This window comes from Epithele typhae (assembly GCF_022376455.1).
Source record: "Epithele typhae strain CBS 203.58 chromosome Unknown BXZ73scaffold_133, whole genome shotgun sequence".
In the NCBI taxonomy this organism is placed as follows: domain Eukaryota; kingdom Fungi; phylum Basidiomycota; class Agaricomycetes; order Polyporales; family Epitheliaceae; genus Epithele; species Epithele typhae.
Genome location: NW_025954324.1, coordinates 39,978 through 64,807, shown reverse-complemented (window position 1 = coordinate 64,807; position 24,830 = coordinate 39,978). Strand labels below are relative to the sequence as shown.

The window sequence follows — 24,830 nt, the reverse complement described above, 5'->3', positions numbered from 1 at the left end:
GGGAGTGCCCTCCCGGCGGGCACCCACGCACGACGCTGCCCGCGCACGAGCGGGACGGCGGGCGCCCGCGGAAGCCCGCTCGCCGCGCGTGCAGTGGGCCGGGGGAGGCACTTGCCCCCCTCAACGCCCGGAGGTGAACCAGGCCCTGTCTAGGTCCAGGTCCCTACCGCCCGCTCGGGCGTCCGCGCAGAGACGATGCGGACCACGAAGCCACTCGCGCGGGCGGTCGTTCGCGCGCAGCGGCCTCCGCAGGCGCGAGGTGTCCCCGTGCCGCACGCATCTCGGACTCTCGGCGCAGCGCCTCACGCGTCTCGGCTACGGATGCCCTCTGAAACACGATCGCGCCGCGGACCGCTTACCGCTCAGCTAGGACGCTTCGAGGGGACACGTATCCGGCGGCAGCGCAGATTGGCGGGCGCGTTGAAGGGAGAGGCATGTGCTTGCGCGCGGCGGGGGCGGCTAGGCTTCTTATGGATATTTAACCACCACCGTAACCCAACCCTCACCGCCGTCGTTGTGGCGGCACTTGCACGCCAGTTCCAGCTGAATCCGCAAGGCGAATATTCATCAACGTTGGTGGTGCATCCGTGCCGCACCGAATTTTCGTCGGTGTTTTCCGTCATTTATGGATTACGGCGCTGAGGCCGCCGGCGTCACGTCTCCACGGCGCTGCGCGTCCGTGCCTCCATCTCTCTGACCCTGGCAACCCGCTCTTCTCGGTGAGCCCCGCGTCCCCAAACCACGACATGGATCAGGAACCAGGTTGCAAAAAACATCATCCAGCCTCGACCGCGACGTCTTCGCCCTGACCTCCAGCATCCCCCCACGCCGCTAACCACGGACAGACACAAGTGCCCAGCCGCCCGCTTTAGCACGTAGCATGCACGCACGTCTCCTGCCCATGATCCGCGGACAAAGCCACCAGCGGCCGCGGCCGCCACCACCGACCGACTTCTACTATGTGCGCACCAAACTAGAGACACTGTACATGCTGCCGGCGGCCGTCAGGCTCGGACCATCCCCGTCCGGGCCCGCCAGGGTCTCGTAAACGTCGGTCGTACCGCCTCCGGGCTAGTGCAAGCCCCTCCCTCCTCCCCGTCGACCGGCCACTACTCCCAGCTCACTTACGGCAGCCCGGTCGACCGCGTCAGCCGCCGCGTCACGGGAGCGCGCACAAACGCCCCCCGCGCACCGGGGGCGCGCAGGGTGCGGTGGAGGTCCGCGTCGGCAGCGGCAGCCGCTGCTGCCGTCTAGGGCACCCGTACCGCCCATCGCAACGCTGCACGCCGCACATCACGCGCAAAAGAAGTGGTTCGTTCCGCAACGAGCGAGTCGGCGATAGACCGCGGCAGATGTGCACGTAGTACATACGCGCCACGAACATGGGGTCATTTGTCCGCTGCGCGTGTGCGAGCCACGGATCTGTTGTTCGCGTTCCGGGCGTCGGAACGACGACGCTGCACGTACGCCTTGAGGCTCCCTGCGAGCGCGCCCATGGCTCCCGCGCGCGTCGAGTTCGTGCTTGCGTGCATCTCCTCGTCGTCCTTTAGGCCTGAGGCCTGAGGCTTGTGCATCCCGCTCCGGACCCGGGCTCGGACTCGGGCTCGGGCTCGGAATCGGAATCGGGGAACCTCAGAGGCGCAGGGCGGCCGTTTGAATCAATGCAGAGAGCTTCGCGGGCCGCATTCGTCACCCGTAGCACCCCAGCCCTGTACGCACGAGCTGATCGCGATCCACACTCTGGAGGGTACGCACTAGCTGGCGAGGACACGACGTCTGCCGCGAATGTCTGGCACAGGACCGCGCGGCTCGCCCCATAATCGCCCACTGTCCTCCACAAGCACGCTCCCCCCGCCTTTGATGGGCGCCTCGGGTTTGCCTCGGGTTCGGGTTCGATGGACTCGGACGCGCCTTGGTCCGAAGCCGAGTCGGCATCGCAGCCGCGAAGGGCGAGCAGCAGCACCGACGCGACGCGAGGCCTTGATTGCTTCTACTGCAGTCTGCCAGCGGCCATCGCTCGCCAGAAGTCCGCAGCCCACCATGACGGGCATCAATTCCCCGCGCCCAACGGAGCTTCGCGGGTCGTCCGGGCCGCAGGTCCGAACGTCCCGGGCTCAAGCGCGGTGGGGCCAACGCGGGCTGATCTGGGATAGGACCCCCGACATCTCCCTCAGAGGCCGTTGGCGGTTTCCGGACATTTTCGCCGGTCTGGGGGTGCCTATGCCATGGGGCGCTTAGGCCCAAACGGACATTTTCTGGATGGCCGGGGGTTGATCCCGTGGTCAATGGTCCGGACGGCCGGTCAGGCAGGTTGAGGAGGCCGTTGGCGGCACCTGGCCGTAAGGGCGGGTATTATAAACCAGACACCACTCTGAGTTACCTTTGTGACTGATGCCTTGTGACCGATTTCGCCAGCACGCCGGCCAGGTAAGTAAAGGTTTATAGCCATTTAAAGTGGTCCTTGTGGTTGTAACTCGGTATACAAATCAGACCATTATGCCGTCAATCAATGACTTCACAGTACTAACTACGAGTCGTCAGGCGTCTTTTAACGTCTCCGCGCGCCGCGCTAGTCGCCGAATCGCCCACGCGACTCGAGATCTGCCATCCGAGGATCTTGACGAAAGCGAGGTAGAGGAGGTTCGCCGAACCGCGGCACAATAGAGCGAGAGCGAGAGGGGGAAAATAGCACGGGACTCGGGCACCTCGGAAATGCGAACTGCGCCCTTCGGCGTCCCACCCGCCCTCATGCCGCGTGTGCTTTGGACTCAACGGGTGGGCATCAGGGGTCGTTGACCCGGGCTGTAGCCTTATGCGGAGACGTGTCGGGACGCGGGGAGACTCAGGTCAGGGTGCGCGCAAACCTCGAAGGACACATGGTGATGCGCGCGCGCACTTCCCGGAGGTCACGCGGCGGCTGGGCTAGCGTAGTGAGCTCGGAGTGTCCGCTCCTGCGAATGAACCGTCGTCGCGACGCATGGTCCGTGCTGGTCAAACGGTGATGAGCGGTATCGTCATTCGCGCTTGCCCAGTGGTTGGGTACAGGCTGGTGGTGGGGCGCTGCCTGGGCGAATCCAGCTGTGTAAATGTCGATTTACACCACGAATTATTAAAGCTATATTAAGCTCCCAATCTCTTCCAAGAGCTCTTTTCTCCATGGGTGGTGAGGATGATGATGAAGGGGGGACGGGCTCCGAGGTCGTTGGCGCTTAGATCTCGTTATGCTCTCACTTGATTATCGCCGTCGGACATGCAGTAGGGTACTCATATGTGTACATTCACGACTGGTTTAGCTACTGAATGCGTTCCTGGTGTCTCGTGAACGAAAATTCGCTCTCCATAGGCCGTTTCCAGCTGCATCCGGACATTTTGACCCCATCGGCAGGCCGTTTCCGAAAATCCGGACAGAATCTCGCTCAGGGCGCTGAGGCCATGCTCAATCCGGACGCAAAAGGGCCGGCCGGAGGCCGTTTCTGACGGACACTGCAGGCGATTTTTGAAAAAAATGGCAACGGCCTCTGAGGGAGATGTCGGGGGTCCTTCTGGGATGCCGGAAGTGTGGCGACGAACGGGACATCCAGCCCTCGAGCGTGAAGGTGGACCCGCTTCGGGTGACGTGGAAAATGGGGCCGGGGCTAGCGGGGTCAGGTTCCTGGTGTCAGACTCCCGCGAGGCCTCGGGCCTTGAGGCTAGCACTAGTGCCAAGTGGCCGTCCGTCGCAAAAGGGCTCAGGCCGCCTGCACCGCTGCGTCCAAGCTGATGCTGCTTCGAAGACGTAGGGAAAGAAGCCGCCTGAGCACGAGCACGGTCTCGGTCTCCGCGGAGCTGCCAGAAGCACGAAACCCGGCGCAGCACGGTGGGCCTGGGTGCCGGTCGAGCGACGGGCGTGTGTGCACACTATATGATGCATGATGGGCCCGACGGCGGACGGGTGGTAGGTCGGAGGCGCCGTGCCGTACTATCGTGTCGCGTCGTGGTGGCGTGTCGTAACCGCAGTGAAAGACGAATGGGAAGAGGGCGAGGAGCAGGAGATAGCAGCGTGCGCGTATGCCTGTCCGCTTGCTGTTTTCAACGCTGTCGAATCTGTTGCGCGCAGCGGCCTGATGTGTCCGTTGAACATGATCGGGTGAATTGTCGCGTCGTTCGTACGTCGTCCACATGTGTACAACCACCCGTCACGCCAACAGACGATCAACGTCCGGGCGACCGACGCAAGGGCGCGCGCACCTGAACCTTCGTTGACCGCAGGCGTATTACGAAGGGCAAATTGAACAATGCGGGTAAACATCCCGAGACACGCCTCTAGCCTCCAGGAAAGCGCGCGGGCACGGAGGCGTCTTGCATCGCCTCGGCTGCTTCGTATGCGGATTCCTCCGTGGGCGGCGTCTCGAGGGCAGGGCGGACGCCAGCTCGCACAAACACGTTGAAATCTGCAAGGGGGACATAAGACTCCCGCACGACCCACTGCAGCATTGACAAAAACACACGCACCCTCTCCCACGCAGGCAAGTCCGCGCCGGCGGCCCTGCATCTGCGCTTGGCGCCCCGAGGACTCGCACGAAGCGCGAAGCGTTTGATGGGCATGCTACGAAACGCCCGCCTACGGTTCAAAGGTTCGATGGCCGGCAGGCTCCTGGCTGGCTGCCGCCTGGGGCTCCGAGAGCTTGACAATGAGGGGGGGAGGCGGCGCGCGGAATCTGATCCCGCACGACGTCGATCCGCCCGCCCGGAGCTCCCGTCCTTCGAATTTGAGGCCTTCCACGGTCCACCACGGACCTCAGCGGCGAGCGCGAGCCCCCGTCCAACGGTGTCCCCGGGGTGAGGCCTTGAGGGTGCTCGCGGGGCCTACGTAGTGCGCGTCCGCTCCTTTGGACCGGCTTGACCTTTCGCGTGCATCTCTCGGGGTGCGGCCGACGCGAAGCATGTACATGCGGACCCACGCCGCCATCGCGAGGGGTTGACACCGACAGCCACTGGTCACCGGTCACTGGTCGGACGGCGCGGGGACGCGCAGGTCGCTAGGGCCGCGGGGACGTCGAGGACAAGGCGGCCGCCGTCGGTGGCACCTCCTGTCAGCGGAGGGATTGTTGATCACCGGGCTGGGCGGAACGCGAGCGCCGCGCGGCCCTCCCGCGGTGACCCCATCGCGAGGACGGTGCCGGCACCGCGCTTGGGATCCTTGTTTTCGTGGCCTTCTGGCTCGAGGAAGAGAACGGAGCGGCCGGGTATGTGGGGTGATGCACGATGAGCGATGGCTGCGAAGCCTTCACGTTATACGGGGACGAGGATGACGAGAGGAGCGTTCTAGCGCGGCGCGGAAGAGCCCTTTCATCCGCGGAGGGTGTGGGCGGATATTGAGGGGACGTCCGAGGTGGGGGAGGCGCGTAGGGACTTGGTTTCTGAAGAGACCGTGTGTGCAGACGACCGGCGACGTCGATGGTGTTCAAGCGGAGTGACCAGTCGAGGGAGACCACGGCCGTATTTGGTGCGAATCGCCGGAGCAGCGCCTCGAGAGCTCGAAGCACGTGTCCGTGGGGGCTCGGAAATGCGTGAGGATAAGATGGCTGACGTGGGCCGCAGGGGCGCTGTCGATCAGCACCAGGCGCCGGGCAGCCAGGGGCAATAATTATTGCTGTTTAAGTTCACTTTGAGTTCCCCGCGGCGCGATCCGGCCGCGATCACCCACACGCGCGCTCTCACCAGGTCTCTGCCATATCGCGCCGCCTCTCGCGCGGAGGCGCACCTCCGCTCACGCTTCTCCAGACGGCTCGCCACGCCCACGGACGTCTCGCGTACGTACGCGCCTTCTCTAGGCGCGCGCCGACGTCCATGCATGCGTGCTCGAGTGCGCCTCAGCTTCACTTCCGCGTCGGGGGGCGGGCGTGCACAGCCCGTGCAGGGACGGCGTCGGCGGACATGTCGTCGACCAGCGTTCGCCGTTCGGCCATCCAAAGCCCCCGGCGCCATGAAGCGCGGCGAGTAAACGGGTATGCACGCAGGCTCGATCATCCGTCATCTGCGTACGCGCGCGCACTAGCTCGGGTGCGGCGGCGCACCTGGATCCAGAAGCGCGGCGGGAGACGCCGTCGTGCAGCGCTCAGAGCTCAGCGTTCAAACGTTCAACGTTCAGCCACAGCCGTCCGCGACTCCGCGGCGCGCGCGAGGGGCGAGTGCGGCGGTCGGCGGGGGGTGGGCGGCGCCGTGGCTCGCGACGATGAACGCTTCTCCCGACGTGAACGCGGACGTGGTGACCACCGGCGCGCTCGGCGACCAAACGCGACTCGCGCGTGCCCAGAGAGCGTGCACGCCGGGGAGCTGTCGCGTGATTGAAGCCATTCCAGACCGCGTCTACGAGAAGGGGCGCCCGCCTGGAACAAGGAGAAGAAGAAGGAACGAGGCACCGCGACGTCGACGCCCGCGGCCTTCCTCGATCGAGGACGCCGGTTGTGAGCGCTTACACCATCGCAGCTCCACCGCTGCCAACATTTGCTCGCGCGCGCGGCCACATCGCCCGGACTCCGCCGTTGACGTCCTCCTCCGCCCTCCGCCTTCCGCGCCCTCCGCCCTCGGACCCCGGAAAGGCATCCGATCCTCCCAGACGACACCGGACAGATCCCTCCGAGCCCAGGGCATCGCCGGGAAGCCCACCGACGTGCGACACGCGAACGCCCACGTCCGCCAACGTCGTCGCGCGGCCGAGCAGCGGCGGTGCCGACGCGCGCCCGATCCCGAGCGCACCAGGCGGGCGGACCAAGGCGGGGGCGTTGGAACACCGGGCTCGACATCGACGGCGACGACGTCAGACCCCTGCGCGGTGCGCACGCCGCGGCCAAAGCGTACGACGCACGACCGCCCTTTGAGTCCACCTTCTCGTTCTCATCCGCGTGCGGTCCCGCGCCCGCGCCCGAACGTCTTCTCGGAGTCAGAGCGCAGCATCTCCGCTGTCCCCGCGGGCGGCGGCTCTACAGAACAGACGCGTCGCCGACCAGGGACGCCGACGCCGACGACTTCGAACTCTCGCCTTCCTCGAGCTCCCACCCCACGCCAGTGCCGCCGTGCCCGCACGTACGGCACGCTGCCGTATGTCGCCGCGACGGGCGCGGACGCGCGGTGTGGGAGGTCCGTCTGCTCGCAAACACGGATGTCTCGACGCAGATGATCAACAGCCTTACACAGGTGTCGAGTGCCCACGGCCCCACGCGGGGGCGTACGTATATGAGATCACAACAGCTGCAGGGTCTTGACAATGAACACACGCAACGGCATTAGAAGCCCCGCTGCCCGCCCCACGTCGACTGCACCGTCGCGCTGTCGGCATGCCGCGCTGCCGCCGTCTCTCTCTCAGCTCTCCATCCCTCGTGCGCGCGCAGGGGCATTCTCCGGAGGCGGCCCGTTGCGAGGCTCGAGAACCAGTAGCCCATGCACTCCTCGAGTCCCATCTTCAGCAAGATACCAGAACCGACCGTCCATAACCCCAGGCCCGGTCCATCCCTGTCCACCCCGGCGACAAGAGGCACGGCATGATGGCGTCGACCACAAGCACTTCGAACACGATAGCGCGCTGATGAGACCGTGCCCCATCTCGATCTCGACCACGCCCGACGCCGGCACCCGCCGCAGATCCCCAGCCAGAAGCCCCCGAGCGCAGCGCGACCGCGTGGCCGATCGAGAGGGATCACCACAAGTTCCAGCACCCCAACGCGCCCCCCGCTCCATGGGGCCGGCTGCCGCTGGCGTCGAGTCGGCGACGTCGCGCGGGAGCATCACCGCCGGCGCGGGCCTAGCCACGGGCTAGCGTGCGACCGCGGTGGACCGCGGTGGTGCGAGCGCATGTGCGCTCGGAGCGCCGCGCTCGGTAAGAACTGAGTGCAGTGCGCGCACTCGAGGCGCGTCCGGTTCTCCAGGTCTCCAGGGACGATGCGCCAGGGTGCGCCCTAACCTTGCGTTCTCCCGCGTTCTGACCACCCTCAGCCAGGCACTCCCGTGCGCCCGGGCTTCCAACGCCCGGCTACCGCTTCTGCTTCTGCCCAAGTGCGCACCCACGCGCATCTGGGCTTCGCAGGGGCGTGCGGCGGCGCTAGCTGGATATGTCGCGTGCGGCGAAACAGGCTCGGGAAATCGACCTCCCAGACCCCAGAGTTCCTCCGGGCCGCACGCGGCGCACCTACCAGGCAGAGGCAGACCTCCCAAGTGGCTACATTTAAACTCGCGCGCCCGCACGTACTGCGACCCCCGTCTCGCATGACGAGTCCGTTCTAGGTACGTACGCTCGAACGGGGCAGCACTGGCTTACCTACTTGCACCGGCCAGCCCCGGGCCGGCCCGGTGCGCCTCGTCCCGACCGTGCCTGGAGCAATATTGCGCCATCACCGATCCGCGCGCGAGAAGCTCGCGGGCCAGGGCCGCAGAGGCCTCCTCGACGACGACGCCGACGCCGGCGCCGCGGGGTTCGAACGGTTTGAACCCTCGACCTCGACGCGAGCCCGGGTGCGCGTGAAAGATGGCAACGCGAGGGTGGGCCGCGATGCGTGTGTGTGATCTGTTCACGAGTGCAAGGTCGGAGCGCACGCACAGCGGTTCCTTCTGTCCCGTCTTTATAAACATAAAATGGTAGGCCAGGAACCGAGAGCCACTGCGAACGTGAGCGCCAGTCAGAGACCGCTGACTTGTTTCTGCAAAGCGGGGCAAATGATTGAATACCAAAACGCGCCAGGCGACGGATCGGCGATCCTCCCGACCCATGTGTCCCGCCGGCCTGCACCAGCCTGCACCAGGGGCAGATGTGCGCACCTCAATTGATGCCGGCGCGCACGCGAGCCTACGCGAGCGGAGGCGGAGCGCGACAACGCGGTCGTTGTGTCGGTCAGGACCGTTCCGAGCTCAGAAGAGCTGCAAAAGGTTGAGGCGCGTCCAGAGTGACTGAGTCCGACACCGTTGCGAGTGCGGTTGGCGGATCCGAATCCCCTCACCGCGCCAAGGCCGAGAAAGCCGAGGTCTGTTCGAACTCGGTGCGCATGGAGATCGAGGTCGAGGAAGTCGGCCGGGTCGGAACGTGCACGCAGCCTGCAAGGAAGAGCCAAACCGAAACGCAGCACGTCAGAAGCTGTGCCGCGCGGTGTCGCGTCCGGATCAGGCAGTCGCTGTTTTCGGGGAGGCGCCCACGCCCCGCAGCCGGCGTGCCTCCTGGGCTCTCCTCGCCTCGATCTACCACCCGCACAGCACGCGCGCATCGACGTCCGTGCGCGCAAGTGCCCCACTGGAGGAGACGGCGCGATGAAGATGCAGCGCAGCGGACGCACGTCGTCCGCGCCGAGCACCGAACAGAAGCCTCTCCCGCCCGTCGGCGCTCATCGCCCCGGCGAAGCAGCCGTCGACGGCCGCGCCCCCCCCCCCCCCCCCCCCCCCCCGAGGGCCGAGGGGAGCACCGGCAACCGAGAAAGGCGGGGATCGTGGCGCGGTGGCGCGCCTCGTCTTACGCCGTGGCGGCGCACGCGACCGAAACGGCTACATTCACGTGTCCGAACGGGCAGCCCAAAGCACCAAAGCACGCACGCGCCGCCGGGCGGCGTGGGCGCGGATCGTCGACCGTCCTCCGTGCGTGTGTGCGGCGGCGGCGGCTCTGAGCACAGCCGGGCCAGGGTGTGCGGTTCGGGACAGATGAAAGTTGATGGCTGCACGCGCAAACGGGACGTTGCGGTATTGATGCCCCGGGCCGCACCTGGAAGCTCGGTGTTAGCGCTCGTGTGTGGGCCGCCGCGAAGGGCATCGATCAAGCTAAACGCGGCGGAGAAGGCGCGGGGGATCAGGGCGGCTCGTCCGGACGCACAAGTCCGTCCATGGGGAGCGGAAATGCACCCAACTCGGAGCGCCCGTCGCCCGAGCTCCGTCTCCGTGCGCACTTGTCCGCTCGAGCAGCCGCCTATGCCTACGGTGCGTGCGGCCGGACCCTGAACTGGGCGCGCGTGAGGCATGTATCTGGATAGGTCATGTGCGTGCGCCGCCTCCGCCGCACTCGGCGGGCGCAAACGAACGGCGACGTCGGCGTCGGGGAGCGCATGGCTGGGCGTGGTTCGGAGAAAGGGAGCGGGGAGCGTTCCGTCCGAAGCGCATGCTGATCACGATCGAGACCCTCTATGCAGCACCAGCCTAGGACAGAGCAGGCCTAAGGCCAAAGGACGCGGGCCGGAGATGGGGGTCCTGATTGCGCGCGGGTGCACCGAGCTGCAGCTCGTCCGCGGCGGGCTGCGTCACGCACGCGCCGCTGCGGCGTGGCCAGTGCACAACGGACGTGCGGGCTGACGGCGCGTGCGCAGGACGCATCGGATGGGCGATAGAGATCGCGCGCGGACGCGGGTGCCTGTACATCGGAGCGGAGGCCTGGCGGAAGCAGCAGATGGTCGTGGCCGCACTGGTCCTCGCCGCGCGCGTTCGAAGGCACGGGGACGCCAGGATATCTGGAAAGCGGATAGCGTCGAAGGACAGAAGACACGGACGTGGACGCGCGCGCGTCATCGATCGGAAGCCGGCCCACCCGCAGCCTGCAGGCCCCAGCGCACGGCCGCATCCGGGCGCCCGTGCAGGGCCAAGCTTCGAGTTTCTAGGTTCCGAGTACTTGTCTCTGCGCTTTCGAGTCTGCGTCGTGTGTGCGAGGCGTCGGGATGTCGTCGGAGCGAGCTCAATCAAGTACTCACCGGCACCTCTCGCACGTGCGTTCTACCCACACCCAACGTTCAAGCCAAACGCGACGCCGCACCGCACACCGAGCGCACCCCCCCGAGGCATCCCCGGTCGCTTCACATCCCGCGCGCGATTCCCCGGGTGTCTGCGCTGCCCGCGCGCCATCCCCCAGCGCAAACGAGCCGTGCGCGTGGTGGGAAACCGGGGCCACAGCCCGGTTGCCCGGGACGCTCACTGACCTCTGCCGGGTCCACGCGTGCGCCCGCGCGCGCACGGCGACGGCCGAGCGGAAGACCTCGCGAAGCCCGAAGCCCCCCGGAGCTGTCGAGGCGGGAGCGGAGGCACGAGTCGGGCGCGGAGCGCGGCACGGGGCTTCTGGGTCTGCGTCGCGCTCTTCTGGCGGTGGCTCTCCGCCTCGCGTCTGCAAGGTCCGACGGCCAGCGCTGCGCTCCTTGCAAGGACTCGGGGGCCCGCGCTCGAGTCGGCCTCGCGCGGGCTCGGGGTGCATGTGTACATGTATGCCGACCTGCGTCCCGCGGGCGCGCGAGAAGCACTTGGGCGAAGGCGGCGACCCACATAGACGCCGGGCGGGACGCGATCGCGCGCGCGCGCGCAGCCTCCCGACCGCAGCGGTCTCGCTTCCCGTCGAGGACGTTGGAACTTGGACACGCGGCGCTCGGCCGGTGACAGATGGGGGAAGGCGCGCCGCGCGCTGAGCGAAACTGTCAAAGCGGGGGCGCTGGTGCCGTACCGCGTTCCGCCCGAGTCCGAGGCAGGCGCCGTCACTAGACCATGTACGTCGGTGATTTGCGCGTGGAAGGGGCGGAGACGATTTCGGCGGCGGTGTACATGTGTTCGATGCTCGATGAGCGGATGGCGGGATCCCGAGACTGGTGAGACGAGGTGAGGCGAGCCGGGTGACACTGGCACTTACTGGCAGTCCCGGCAGGCTCGGGACGTTGACGTTACCGACTCCCGTGGACGGAGGGAGTCTCGCGCAGGTCTGCTCTGCGCCTGCGATCATTATCGCGATGCACAGGCGCAGGCGCAGGCCCGCGTCAGCAGGTACGTCAGTAGGGCGGCCACACAGTCCACGATAATAGATCCTAATTAAGCACTATCAAGCACCGCGGTCGCACCGTCCGAGTCCACACACTGCGGGCAGATGCCCTATTTCCCACGTGGTGATAGCCATGCTGTAGCCGTGTTATAGGTTTCCTTTGTCTTGAATAGACACATGACTGTTGCACAATGCGACAGTTAGACTTTTGTCTGCCTTGCACATCGCTGCCCCATCGCCGGATAGTCTTCCTTGCACATGACTATACCCTGGCTGTACCCTGACTGTCACCCCACGTGACAGGTAGACTATTGCATGGCTGTCCCGTCGCGCGCGGGGTAAACTGCTGCTTCACTATACCTAGACTACCTATTGCCTCGCGCACAAAGTTGCCTGCCGCTTCGTTATACCTCGAATATTGCCCCGCATGCAAGGTAGATTTCCACTGCGCTATGCTTCGATTATCCCCGCGCGTAGCTATTCTCAGGCCCAGTGACGGCGCTTATGGTTGCGGGTCGGTCCGCGCGCGCTAGCCTCGTCGCCAACGACAGCTCCACCACCTGGCACCATGATGCATGACCTCGGCAAGTCCTTCCCCATCCCCCTCAGTGCTCACGCTTCATCCCATCACTGAGCCATTCTTCGCGCGTGTGCATCGTGAGCACGTGCTGCGTGCGCTGCGGCGGGTGGTGTAGTGGTACGCGTGCCTGGAGGATGTGCTTGATATCTGTAGACTGCTGGATCGACTATACCTGATGGACCGCGGGATACTGTGGAGGCTGCGGTGGTCCCAGGCGGGGAGGGCAAGGAGGACGGCGTCACAGGGTGTTGGGGACACTGCACAGGAGCTCCCGGTGGCGAGTTATTGGGTATATTTGAGGTATAACAAAGCGGCAGGCAACTTTGTGCGCGAGGCAATAGGTAGTCGAGGGATAGCGAAGCAGCAGGCAACCTCGCGCGCGATGCGACAGCCATGTGCTAGTCTACCTATCACATAGGGCGATAGTCGGGGTATAGCCAGGGTATAGCAAGGAAAGCTATCCGGCGGGGGGGGCAGCGATGCGCAAGGCAGACAAAAGTCTAACTGTCGCGTCGCGCAACAGCCATGTGTCCATTCAAGACAAAGGAAACCTATACCACCGCCGCGACATGGCTATCGCCCCGTGGGAAATAGGGCACCTGCCCGCAGTGACAACGCCTCGCAGCGCAAGCGCGCAATCGAGCAAGCCCGGACGGACGCCGGGGCGTCAGCGTTTGGCGTGCTAGAGCCAGGTACTTACACCGGGGGCATGGGCGGATGAAACGGCTGGAAACATTTTAGATTCATGAGTGTGACTTACAGTGTGTCACGCGGAATGTACCTTTCCAGTACATGCAAGTTTCTTTTGCCAAGTTCAGGACGTGTAACACGGAATGGTCCCGTTGGAAACATTGTTGATGTAACGGTGGGAAACATCAGGCATGTCTCATCCTGTGACATGCCGGGACACATCCTTGAGACATGGTCCATGACACAAACATGTCACATGTATGTCTCGGCGTCTTTCATTTATGGAACATTCTCGATACATTTCAAATGTCTCATCGGAGATCCACGGATGGTTCCGTCCGTGAACACACGAGGGACATCAATGAGACATTCAGGATGACGCACGCATGTACCGCGCAAAGTCTCACAAATGTTGCACACCGCCACTACCTACCACTACAACCTAAACTACTACTTCTCCCTACAACCTCTACAAATCCCACTACGACCACGACCACGGCCACCAAACCACGACCATTAAACCTGCAAGCTCTCAAGGGAGCGAGAAGTACGTATGGGTCATAAGGCCAGGAGCGGCAGCTATGCAAATGGTGGATGAATGAACTTCCGAATTGGAGCGAAGACGAGGGGGTACAAGGGGGAAAAGCAAAGAGCAGTGGTCCAGGCAGCCAGGTGGGAAGCCGCTTCGTGCACCGCGAGGCTCGTATGCCTCAGCCGTGTAATTGAGCCCACCGAAATGACAGAGCCACTGAAGATACGGGACGTGGAATGATGCGCAGGTGGAGAATCTCGTTCTGTATTTTGGTGCGCGGACAATCGCGAGAGAGAATTCGCCGGCAGCCTATGTCTGCTTTCGTGCGAAAGCGGCGAACGTGGAGTGCAGGAGCGGGATGATATTCCGAAAGCCTTACTTCGAAGGAGCCGAACGAAAGGCGAACAGGGCGTTCTAGAGCTCGGTGACGCCATGCCATGCGAGGAGATGTGCCGAGTTGAGGCCATAGGAGGATGGTGTACGGGTGAGGTGGACCTGAACGTGTCCGGCGATTTTGACAGGATGTCGTGTAGAAGGATGTAAAGCCTCGCAATCCGGTGGAACTCGTCATGACGATGTTCAGGAGCACTTCCTGGTCCTTATCGGAGGCTACCATGCTCTCGGGCGATTCCGAAGGCGACTGCAGAACGAGGGAAACGGCAGGGGCGATGACTGCAGAGAGCTCAGCAAAGCTGGACAGCGGGATGCTTGCTCTAGAGCACCACAGGACCTCTGTGGCGACGTTGTTCGCAAAGCGATGAACGATTGCGTCGACTCGGAGATGCAATTCGTGGACGATTCGTTCCAGCCGGCGCGGGATGATGCGCGACGCAAACCGCGGGTCCATGAGGCTTGGGCACGTGCCACGAGAGTGTCCCGGAAGAGATAGGAGAACTTAGAAGACAGTGGAATCGCCGCGCAGATCGGCGAGACAACAGTCCAAGCGGCGGAGGGCTTGGGGCAGACTTGCGGAAAGCCAATCTGATCGATGTCTTGAAGAACGAGCGAGTCGGGCTCGAGCAGTAACCACTCTTGATACTCTGGGCCGGAATTTAGGCCAATCGGGATGAGGATTACACCAATCGGGACGAGGATTATGCCAATCGGGATGAGGATTATGCCAATCGGGATAAGAAGAGAGGGAATGGGGAGAAATGGGGAACCAGTGGGAGGGGAGGGAGCGTGACGAAGACTCTCCGAAGGATAGCTTCCACAGCGGGCCGAGGGCGGAATTAGCGCCCGAGATTGGAGCGACATCGCCCGGAATAGCCGCGACGCGCACAGGATGGCTGGTGGCTCGGAAGTGGACTTCAGGTGGCAAGACGAACCGGGTCGGCAATCGGAGAGGATGCGGGGAACGCGCATGAAGGTGATCGTCTTCGGGCGGGCGGTGCTCCTCATGCAAGATGTCGCTACCGACGGACGCGGCAGAAACTGCTGGTGCGGTCGCAGTGTTCTGGTGGGGTGTCTGGAGGACAATACAGGCCATTGAGAGGGAGGAAGGTAGCGCGACAGCGATTGAGGCAAGGCTGAGTCGATATTGTGAATGCTTGAAGGCGGCCGTCCGCCGTTGCTCGTAGAGACATCTGGAGAATAACAGTGCATAGAAAGGGTGCAGACTATCGGGATAATCGGATATGAGAGAGTGGCGAGACATGTATTGAACGAAAGCAAACGCACGAGGAGCAGGTTTATGCGGACGTAGCACAGCATGGAGAAGTCGTCCGAGGACCGATGAATCTACTCGGGGGACATCGCCGTTGCCACGGTAGCTCCAAATCTCAACTTCGAAGACTGAGACTAGTGACCTCCGTGCAGTACTTGTGGCTGAAGATGTCGTGCTCCTTGATATTGATCCCACGAGCGAGGATGCAATCGAAGGCCGGAGCTTCTTCCTCACCTAAGTCTTAATGTGACCCAAAACGCACCGCCCAGAAGAGAAGTCAAAACACGACACAGAGAGACGGGTTCGATCACGCACCCGACCTGCCTTCGGGCGGTCCTGTCTTCGGTTTCGCCACGGAGCCGGCGGCCAAACAGGTCCATATAACGAGTCGGTATGATGTTGCGGACATTCATCTGTGCCCACTAAGTTCCAAAAAGCATGGTTGTGCATGGATGGCACCGGGGCAACGGGGTTGGTGCGGTGAGGTGGGTGTCAGGTGCGAACATGTCGAAGGGATGGCTGAGGTTAGATACAACTGATATGAAATTAACTCATTTCATGCACTACGACGACGTGAGCTTACAAATTCCGAGCACGAAAGCCGCGCGCTGGAGGCGAAAAGGTCATCAAAGTACCACTAGTAAGTTACACAGACGTATATATCAAGGACTGTCCGTACTATGAAACATCAAGGGGGCGGCATGCCGGGCAGGGGGGACAGGTAGACGTTGGAAGGTGTGCACGAAGGTGTCGACATAGAACTTGGCCGCTGCAGCCTGGATACGACTATACTGAAACGAATCACAATCGTCCAGGAGCTTCAACGCGCCGGCGAGCTCCGCCGGCTGCCTGGGCCAAGTCTGCTGCACGTCGAGGAGGGCTCGGAGGTGCGGGCGTCCCACCTCCCATCCAGGGTCGGCCGGCGAAAGCCACAAAAACGCCATCTTGTCCGACTCACTGGAGGGGAAGACGTTGAGCGCCGAGCATGGTGGGCCCCAGACCTCGGAGATGAGGCTCTCCCGAGTCCATTGTTCCACCTCGGGCCAGTTTCGGGACCCGACGACGACGGAGTCCAGGGCCAGCATCTCACACCGCCAATTGATCTCGTGGGCCTCCCAGACTAGCGTGCGCAGCAATTCGTCGTCCTGCAGGGTGTCTGCCTCTGTGACCTCCCGATCACCGAGCTTTGCAGTGATGCCCTTTTGGAAACGCGGTAGAGAAGCACCGGCAAAAATCGAAGCGATGTCCATCCGTTCCTTGGCTCTTTTGGCTTTCTTCTTCGTCTCGATGGGACGCTTGGTCGACGTAGAAGGGACCCCCGAAGAGCTGCCAATAGGGGATGATGAGGACCCAGACGACGAGCCTGCGAGCGCTGCGACGACCGGGATTACGGGGTCACGTTCGCCATACTCTCCCCACAGGAGGTCCCTCCATGCTTGGATGCCCAAAGGGGCGCCGTTGAGGGTCCTGTCGAACAGTCGGCGCCGGCAGAACTCGCCGACACGAAGCAACTGAATGAGATACCGGCTCCGCTTGGGGTCGCTGGGGGAGAACATATCCAGTCGGTCGAATATCCATGGCGGTGGCCAGTAGTACTTGGGGGACGTGGGTGGCTGCGGCAGGGTGCCGACCGAGCGGAGACCCTCTATCCAGCAGCTGCCGTGTGCAACCGAGAGCGACATGTAGAAGCGGCGGGTGGGCGGGACCTTCTCCACGGACCCAACGGAATGGGCGCCCAAGGGAGCGCGGGAAGGAGCGTTGTGCGCGACCTTACGAGGGGCAGATGCCGCCAGGAGGTGCGGGAGTGTCTGGGCAGCGCTCGGATCGCGCGCCCCAGGTGTGGAGGCGTCCGAGCCCCGCCACCGTTTCGCCTCACGGCCACCGCCTTCTTGTGTCGGCAGCTCATCCAGGCGTGAGCCGCCAAGGAGCTGGCGGTTCGTGGTGTTCACCATCATGCCCACCCATTCCCCGGGGACGTTCAACGTTCCGGCAAAGTCGCGCTGGGCCAGAACGAGCCTGGGAACGGACGGCTTGCGTGAAAACCAAAATGGAAGCCTCTTCACGGCCACGGATTCGTACACCGCGACGACGGCGCTGCGTTCCTGTTGCAGCCACACAGGTACTCCGGCGAGATGAAGTCGTTGTGCCACGCTAGGATCATTCGTGTAGGCACCGAGCACGTCGAGGATGTCGAGGCGGCAGTCTTGACCCCCAGTGAGTCTTGGCAACAGTGTCCGCAGGTATACGCGAAGACCCGCAAGTTCGAGGGTAAGGCGCTGAACGTGGGAGGCCAGAGAAAAGACGACCCCGCGGACGGCTGGGAGTAGTCGCAACCTGTCCATGGTGAGGCGCAAAGAGATGCGCAGGAACCTGTACTTGGCCTGGACGTCGGCGGGGCCGTTCTCACACTCCTCGCAGGACTTGACAACGCTATCGGCCGCAGCGAGCAGTTGTTCGAGGAGATATTTGTCCAGCTGCCCCACTTGGCCGAAGGTAGACTCGATGCGCGTCCAATCTCCCTTACTCCAGCCCATCCAGAGGATTACGTGTTTCGGGGCGTATACGCTGTCTTCCCGGGGGATGCATGCAAGGTGGGCGTAAGCAGGGTGGTACTGCTGAGGCCACCGAGATAACTCGTGGACGCCCCAGAGGCCGTCGTCGAAGGTGGTGATCTCTTGGAAGGCCAAGGCGAACTGTGGAACGAAGGCCTGATTCGGCGTGGTGAACATCGTACCGCTGCTGAACCCATCGGAAGCGACGTAGCCGTCGAATGGGCCGCAGTCTCCCAATCGAGGCCGATCTATGGAGGGCATGTCAGAATACATAGCATGTGAATACCGATGCACCAATGCGTCACATATCGGCCCGTACGGCCGTGCATGCACGCGATCAACCAACTCCAGGTCCAGCCTCACGTTGGCCGGGCCAACCGTTACGACGATCGTTGTACAAAGGATCACCAGCTTACCTTTGATGTCTCGGGTTACTGGCACAGGCGGCACGTACGGGACTAAAGGCGCATGACCAGGGCGAGGGTCAAGGAGGTGGACAGACATTGATATCAAGACCTGGGCGGCGGACATGGGCTTGATGAATACGCGTGGAGAAGCATTTTAACAACTTACCAGGGACAATTAATTATGAGACTGTGCAGCTGATTGAAAGGCTGCCGAACAAGACACCTTTACGCATGCATGGTGAGCGCAATCGAATACAACAGATGTCAAACATACGCACTACGCAGGTATATAAGGATGAGACGGGGAGGACACCAACTTGCAAATGCAAATCAGGGGAAGCGTCCTGACACGCAGCACAATAAGAATCCGGCCAGGACAAATGAACATATGCACTCACCTGCAACACCAATACTAAAAGAGACTGCGGGTTGGAGGACGCAAGGTGGATCGTGACCTTGGAGATGACCTATGCAGCATGTCATCAGACCGCATCCCGACCATCGAAGGCCCATGTCAACCTACTTTGAAGACGAACGGCAGGTATCCAGCAAGGCTCGGGATGACACGATATTGATCACGGTCTTGGAGACTTGGGACGATATTTTGTCAGCAAAGGGCACGGACGTGGCATAGAATAGGCATACGGACATCCAGTGACCAGGGAGGGGGCGGAAACTTGAAGGGACCTGACGGGACGGAGGAGAAAACGGTGCCCCTGGGGCGCCGACGTCTACAAGCAACAGTCGACTGTATAGCCGCTATTTTCCGCTTGGACGATGGGATGGAAGGGGCTGAAGGGGATGTTGGAAGCAGCGAAAGCGACGGTGTAGGTGCAGAGGTGGGAAGAAAGCGAGAAGGAGGGTGAAGGCGCTACGTGGCCGTGTGAACAAGACAGGAGCGTGTCAGTCATGTGATCGTACCACAGTCCAATCTCGGCCTGGTCCTGGTCCTGGTCCTGGTCCTGGTTCCCGTTCTCGTTCCCGTTCTCGTTCTCACTCCTATCTTGCTGCCTTCCGCCCTCTTCTGCTCGTCTTCCGTTCTCACGTGCAGCGCCGGTTATATAATCGTCTACGCACCACGAATCACTTGACCGTAGAACCTGGTTCTACGCCCGGTCATCCCTCGGATCCCCGCGTGTGTACCGGTCATACGATCGTGTGCTCGCCGCGAGTTACTTGGCCATAGAACCTGGTTCTACGCCTCTGTCGCTCGGATTCTATTCGTCTTGAAACATTGTCAACACCCATGCCCGTGCAAGATGCGCCGTGCGCCCTCAAGGGAACCTATCGCGCCCAGTCCATGTGCATGGACTGCTTCCGGGTTTTCCCTTACCTTCATAAACCAGGGAAGTCCAAGAAGACGGGCGATCATCGCAGGCTACAAGATGAGTTGCTGGACTCGTGCCGCTTCATCCGTACGTCCTCGTTCTTCGTGTTCCGGTTTGTAAAGTATTAAGACTGAGACAGATCTCCGGAGTATCATTGACGGAGAGCCATCATTCAACGTCCATGAGCATACTTCCCCTCTCGCGGACAATCGGCCTAGCTATCGACGCGTGTTCAATCGGAGATTGGACCAGGCGACATACGTCACAGACATCGTAAGTACCAATCTGTTCACCCCTTTGCGCCCTCTCAGTTGGATGATGCTCTCCCGGTTTTTTATGATAGAGAGTTGCTGCCAAGCATCTTCTCCCGCTTCTAATGGATGAGCGAGAACACATTTTCAACAACGACGCGTTGTTCCGCAAGCCCACCGTCTCCCACAGGGCCACCTGCGGTACGTTCATTATCCAAGCTTGCCAACTGAACTCTCATGACTGCGTCGTCGAAAGATGGGTGTGCTAGTGATATTCTGACTCGCACTTGGTTCTGTCTTGTGTGTGGGGCTGAACTTTGTGGGGAATGCTTCGAAGTGTTGGCACATACGTCTGCAGATGTAAGTCAATATGTTCTTAGAATGCCTGTTCACTCTATGACGAGCTTGGGTTCAGTTCTTAGATGCGAAGCTTTGTACTAGCGAAGGACTTCCGACACACACTCAAGCCACATTTCGTCCCTCGACACGGTTCTCAGTGGCGGAGCTGGACGGCATCATTCTTCAAATGAAACAAATCGTTGCGGCAGAGTGTGTCCACCACTTATTTGATAAGCAGAGCCATCTAATGACCCCGTTTCAGTTCCGGTCAGGATAACTGTGGACGACCGGGACGAGCTCTCGGCGAAGCTTTACATGTCCCCACATTCGAGGATGACAGACTTGACCCTGCTCTTTTTCACGCAACATGGGGTCGCAATATGCCGGTGGTTGTCAAAAACCTCGTTAATATTCAGGGCTCCTGGCATCCGGATATCTTCATTGAAGAATGCGGCAGCGATCAAGTTACGCCTATCGATTGTATCACTGACTCTGAGATAGAGCATCCTTGCACAATCGCAGATTACTTTCACGCTTTCAAGGAAGGCCAGTTCGAGAGCCCACGAAAACTCAAGGTTTGCTTGGTTTATTTGTTGCGTGGCCCGACATATTGAAGTTTTGATAGGATTGGCCTCCAGCGGAGTATTTCCGTACGAAGCTCCCTCAGTTCCACGAGAGCTTCGTGGGTGCGGTTCCTAGAGGTGCCTGGGATGTGGCTTTGCCATCAGGAGTACAAAATCTTGCAGCGTTTTATCCTTTGAATGGCAACACGCCAGACCTAGGTCCTTCTGCATGTTTCATCAAAACGGTGTTGCCGCTGATTGTATGTACAGGTCCGAAACTCTACATTGCAACTGGTGATCCCGGCAACTCTCACGGAACCACGAAGTTGCATTTAGATGTGACCGACGCAGTCAACATCCTCACGTATGTCACCCCCGATCCCGCCAGACCTGCGGCAATTTGGCATCTCTTCCCTCCCGAGTCTCTTCCTCATCTTCGCCAGTACCTGCCAACGACCTGCCAATGGTTAGAAGAAGACGGAGACCCCATTCATTCTCAGCAGATTTACGTCACTGAGGATATGTGCAAGGTCCTGGAATCTCAGTACAACGTTCATGTGGTCCGGATCGAGCAGCGTCTCTCCGACGCAGTTTTCATCCCAGCTGGATGGGCTCACCAGGTTTGTCATTCAACAACCTTCTTTGAATATCAACCTCATCCACTCGATGTTGGCAGGTTCTTAACGTCCAGAATGCGATCAAGATCGCTTGCGACTTTGTGTCTGTGCAAAACCTCAGTGTAACCGCAAGCCTCAGGTCTAAACAACGCGAGCATCGCATCAAGAGTGGTGGACATGGTGAAGACGTCTTGCAGCTCAATACACTTATGTGGCACGTGTGGCAGTCGCTGGCAGCTTACCCTCCGCCATTGTTGTCAACCACAGAAGTTAGAGAAGATGGGAATCAGGTGAGCAAAGGGTCATAGTCCAGCGGCTGAGGAACAGTAACTGATATGCACTAGCTGGCAGGTCAAGATGTATCAGGTCTCCACCCCGGTGGCAGTACGAGTATGAGCAAAAGGTCAACAGGCCCATCGTTCCGAAAGGACCGCCAGAGAACGAAGTCTCGCTCTCGCAAGAAGAACTTCATCATCCCGAACACCCACGAGTTTGATTGTTTCTATCCTGGCTGTAGCCGGGGTGGGTTCAACCGAGCAGGTTTTCTCTGCCACCTGTGAGTCACCTATGAATCGCGCATCCACTTCCACTTAAAGTACGCTTTGCAGCCGGGACATGCATAAGGATGCACTCAAGGAGGGGAGGGATACGAAGCCGCTGGTTCAAATCAAGAAGTACCCTACAGCGGATGAGTTCCTGTCAGCCTTGGAAGGCTGCGTGAAGTCAGCGTTCCGCGAATCTCTGAGAGCGCATCCCCGTTGAATGGACATATGAGTAGCTGACAATACATTCTTGGTTTGATTGGCCAGTGCCACATGATCTTTTGTGGGAAGTATATGTGTGTGTGTATGGGCCGGGTGGGCGTACCAGCTGCTTCTGGCTCTTCTAAACCTGTGCCGCGGCGTCAAGCGTGACCTCCAAGTCCAACGACGGCCGCGGCGACCGTCGCCACCGCTGCACCCTGGTGTCATCAATCTCAGCCAGGCCAGCCAAATAGCCAGATGACTTTGTTCTCGAAGCATGTGATCGTGGACTGGGCTACGCGCGGAACATTGTCAAACAAACAAGTGATCAAAACGATACAAGGAACTCATATTCGGACAGAAACAGATCGAGCAGCATGCTCTAAGTCTGTTGGGCCGTAAGACCGTTAAATCGCCGTTTCGCCGGTCCACGCTTGTCACGCTTGCCGAGGCGAACTCCTTCGATACGGGCGACGAGAGACCGTGCTGTACCCCAAACACGTTCAAGATGTGCTTCGAGGCACATCCTGGACACCCGTTCAACAAATCGGCAAGAGACGTATTTGTCAAGAGCTTCGTGGCCTGTTCTGATCACGGTTGCAAGGACGAGAAAGTAATCACGGAAAAATTTGTTCGGCATTTTCGAACCCTGAAGACGAATCTCCCTAGGCATGGCATTGATGAGGACGTCGACACGGAGCTAAATGGAGAAAACACGAAGGGAGACGAAGCAGACGACGAGGGGGAATCGAATGCGGGCAGACATGTCCAGACGAGATCGAAGTCGAAATAGGGTGTAGATACATGCGAGACGCATCAGGCAGATGCACCTATGATATGAGAAGGGAAAAGGGTGGAATTTCCAAGATCTTGAAAACATAAGGTAGAGACACTGGAAGCCCACGACGAGGAGGCCAATTCAGCGTCAGCGAGGTGCTGGTGGCTTCGTCGGCGGTGACTGTGGAGAGGCTGTGGGTGCCTACACTATTGCGAATGTACGCGGCGCCGTTCGGGTAGTAGTGGAGAGCGGTCAGAGCACAGTCGATGCGACGCGGCCCCCGGTAGTGATGCCGCCCGCTGACGAAGAGCCACCCTGTGCGTTTTGTTCCAATCGGGTGGCAGCAGTATCGGTAGGGGAGCGCGACCAGTGGCACTTGGGAGGGAACGGGGATTACGTTGGGTTGCCTTCGCCCCAGAATAGCATTTTCCGCCGTTGACGTGCATGGAGAATGGGTGGGGCTGATTTGGAGGTGGGATTGAGGCGGAGAACGGGCAGGTTCGCTGAATCGGGGAGGAGGTGGGCAGCCCGTATGACGACGGACGGGGTCTACCGGCGCGCGTCGACGTCGTGGAGCAGGCCGCGCATGTCGCCATCGTCAGGATGGTGCCGGAGGGACGACGCGGGCCATCGGGAGCGCGGCCGTCCGTGAACGCTCGGCCTGAAGTGACGGGGGACTCGAGGGGCGGGGCAGTGACTTGGGGGCGGGGCGTAGGCAGAGGGGTACCTGCTGTTGTTGTGGGTCTGCGACATGGAGCGTGATGGTCCAACACGGTCCGATGGTGAGGAGAGAATAGACACATTGTCTTCCTGAGGGCTATCGCGCTCGTCCTCTCCTGCACGGTGGCCACCCTCGTTGTAGACGACAGAGGCAGGGCCACCGTAAAAGCCGATTAGCGCAGACTTTGGGCAAGGACCAACTCGCACTTACTACTTCGCCTTAAATCTCGACTTCGACGACCGAGACTAGCGACCTCCGTTGGCTGGGATGTGGCCATTCCCCGCGTTCATGGGATTTCGTGAGGCCCTATAATTCGTGGAGCCAGGGTTCGGACGATCGTGGACAATCGGGTGTGAGAGGGACGAAGCCGGCGATAAATAAGAGCAAACGTACAGGGGCAGCGGTGGGCATACGACGGCGTCGCGAGGCCAGCGTCGTTGAGACCGACGGCAGGCGGGAGAAATCTTGAGCGCGTTGAGAGCGCACGAGCAGATAAAGGGCGGGCGAGCGGTGGACGCGTCCGTTTCAAGTCAAGTGGGTCGAGCAGTCGGCAGGGGTCTTAGGGCCTGGTCTCCCGTCAATGCTCGCTCGCGGATCGTCGAAAGCACGACGCACCTGTCTGTCGACCGACTCTCAGCCTCTGCCTTCACCCGTCACCCGTCATCCGTCGCCGTCTTCCACCCCGGTCTCGCGGTCTCTTGGTCTTGATGCAGCCCGAACGGCATGTTGCAGAGAGGCCGCCAAAGCAACCTCTCACCGCCGTGGTTCGGGGGCTCCGCTCATGGCGGGAGCCCTTGGCTCGAGGAACTCTCAGGTCGTGCGAAGCCGCCGTACCGTCTGCGCTCCGAGCACCGCTGAGAGGTCAGGACTGGACACCAGGTGTCCGCCGTCGCTCCCCTAGCTCGAGGAACTCTCAGGTCGTGCGTAGCCGCCGTACCGTCTGCGCTCCGAGCACCGCTGAGAGGTCAGGACTGGACACCAGGTGTCCGCCGTCGCTCCCCTAGCTCGAGGAACTCTCAGGTCGTGCGTAGCCGCCGTACCGTCTGCGCTCTAAGCTCCGGTGAGAGGTCAGGACTGGACACCAGGTGTCCGCCGTCGCTCCTGTGGCGTCTTCTGGGGAAATTGTGTGTGCCATGCGTGGCCGAGGGCGCGGGAGATGCATGCGATGTAGGTGGACAAGGTGTTGGGCGGTGTTGGGCGTGCGGAGACGTGGCGCTGGGAGAAAGAGGCGCGCGTTGATGAATATCGGATACACCCGGTCAAAAAAGTTGGTACCAGGAAAGCGCCCACTGCGAGCCTCGAACTAAGGGACTCCGCGGAGGAGCG

At 61.3% G+C, this 24,830-nt stretch overlaps 3 protein-coding genes across 3 annotated transcripts; 1 reads left to right on the top strand and 2 right to left on the bottom strand.

Annotated features, from left to right (window-relative positions):
- Nucleotides 1-13,953: 13,953 nt before the first annotated feature.
- Nucleotides 13,954-14,386, bottom strand: BXZ73DRAFT_107960 (uncharacterized protein; the record flags this gene model as incomplete). The annotated part of the gene is made up of 2 exons (XM_048017046.1): nucleotides 13,954-14,034; nucleotides 14,114-14,386. The coding sequence occupies 2 exons, from the start codon at nucleotides 14,384-14,386 to the stop codon at nucleotides 13,954-13,956; spliced, it is 354 nt and encodes a 117-aa protein (XP_047871440.1).
- Nucleotides 14,387-15,867: 1,481 nt separating this feature from the next.
- On the bottom strand, nucleotides 15,868-18,018 carry BXZ73DRAFT_56948 (uncharacterized protein; the record flags this gene model as incomplete). The annotated part of the gene is made up of 2 exons (XM_048021529.1): nucleotides 15,868-16,500; nucleotides 16,585-18,018. 2 exons carry the CDS (start codon nucleotides 18,016-18,018, stop codon nucleotides 15,868-15,870), a joined length of 2,067 nt encoding a protein of 688 aa, XP_047871439.1.
- Nucleotides 18,019-20,435: 2,417 nt separating this feature from the next.
- On the top strand, nucleotides 20,436-21,570 carry BXZ73DRAFT_56941 (uncharacterized protein; the record flags this gene model as incomplete). Its single annotated transcript, XM_048021526.1, has 4 exons — nucleotides 20,436-20,657; nucleotides 20,708-20,864; nucleotides 20,916-21,265; nucleotides 21,322-21,570. Coding segments are annotated over 4 exons (978 nt in total), but the record flags the coding sequence as incomplete, so codon positions are not given.
- Nucleotides 21,571-24,830: the final 3,260 nt, after the last annotated feature.